The following is a 1,600-nucleotide window of genomic DNA, read 5'->3' on the forward strand; positions in this document are numbered from 1 at the left end:
CAAACCCCCAAAAAAAAAAAAGGGGGGGAAGAAAAAAAAAAATTTCGGAAAAAAAAGGGGAAATTTTTTTTAAAAACTTTTTTAATTTTTTAAAAAAAAAAAAGGGGTTAATCAAAAGGGGGTATTTTTCTTTTGCCCAAAAAGGTAAAAAGGGTTAATAAATTACATTTTTCCCCTTTTTAAAAATTGGGGGTGCATGGGGGTTAGTTTTTTTTTTCCCGGATTTAAAAGGGGAAAAAGAACTCCAAACATAATCGCTTTTTTTGGGACCCCCGAGGGGGGGGGGGCAAGGGATTTTGGGCCAACACAATTGGAAAAAAAAACATTAAAAAATTCGGTTTAAACGAAGATTTTTCAAAATATTAATTGCTATTGGTTACTCAAAAAAAATTTTTTAAATTTTTTCAAGAACTGCACACTAAAAAAATAAATTCGAAAGATTTTTAATAATTTTTTGGGTTTATCAGATTTTCTGGAAAGTAAGTAATAATACATCTATATGGGTGCAGTTATCCAGATACAAAAATATATACGATAGAAAAGTAGTGTAATGTTATTCTTTATGGTCACTTGACATTTATCAAGAACTGACCTAAAATTCAGTTAATTGCTTTAAAAAGTCCCAGCAATGGGAAGAAAAGAAAAAAGAAAAGATAGAAAGAAAAAACTTACACTGGGAGCTGAAGGTTGGGAATGCTCTTGAGGTCATCCCTGGGTGATGTCATGACTGAGGTTGCCCAGGGGGAGTAAGTCCTCTTTTTGCTAGGCAGACGGAAGGGCTTGAAGTAGATCTGAGTCACTGTATTTGAGTGACAAGGCCTCTTTTTCACAGTGAGAATCACCTCCACAGGACACTCCTGCATGATTGCTGCCACTTTATGGGGAGCCCAGCCAACCTACAAGGAGAAAACACAGTATGATTTTTTTCTTTGCAGTGTTTAATTTATATCTAACCTTTTTTTTTCAGCTTCAAGAAGACTGTAAAACTAACATTGGTAAGATGTAAAAGACAGCAAAACATATTGTAAGTAACAAGAATCCCCCTAACTCTCACTGCCATCACTCACCACAGTCTGGTAGCTGACCTGCACCAACTCATCCCCTTCCTGCAACTTGCCGCACTGATGTGCAGGGCTGAGTGCACGCACCCCTGATACCTGGTGGACCCCATGATAAGATGATTGTAGCATCACTCCCTGAAAAGAAGGAGAAATAAGGAGTTTAGCAAGTCTTCATTGTATTTTTTCCTCTCTTCCAGATGTGTGGAAATCAATATCTGTATGAGATGCATACAATCAGGCCTGGCCACTTGAGGCAAGGAACAGCTCACATGCCTTACTCCTTATTAATTTAACTGAAAAAAAGAAATTGTTCCCACAAATCCCTTTTTGATTACTTGTCAAACACCATGAATATTAACCCTTTTCCAACGGGTAGTATTCATAGTGGCCCGGGCTTTATGTGCCCTAGCATGCACGACCAATCATGCCAATACCAGCATCCCATGCCGTTCTTCATAATTTCTACGAAGGGTATGTTGTATTTCAGTTTTCATTATTTTTTCTACGTCTCTACTTGCCAAACTTCCTGAAAATCGAGA

General features: G+C 37.4%; 1 protein-coding gene across 1 annotated transcript; it reads right to left on the reverse strand.

Moving 5' to 3' along the window:
- Positions 1 to 672: 672 nt before the first annotated feature.
- On the reverse strand, positions 673 to 1,219 carry LOC119584870 (connector enhancer of kinase suppressor of ras 3-like; the record flags this gene model as incomplete). Its single annotated transcript, XM_037933502.1, is given in 2 exon segments — positions 673 to 896; positions 1,068 to 1,219. Coding segments are annotated over 2 exon segments (347 nt in total), but the record flags the coding sequence as incomplete, so codon positions are not given.
- Between the last annotated feature and the right edge of the window lie 381 nt (positions 1,220 to 1,600).

Source organism: Penaeus monodon, chromosome 18, assembly GCF_015228065.2.
Source record: "Penaeus monodon isolate SGIC_2016 chromosome 18, NSTDA_Pmon_1, whole genome shotgun sequence".
Lineage (NCBI taxonomy): Eukaryota > Metazoa > Arthropoda > Malacostraca > Decapoda > Penaeidae > Penaeus > Penaeus monodon.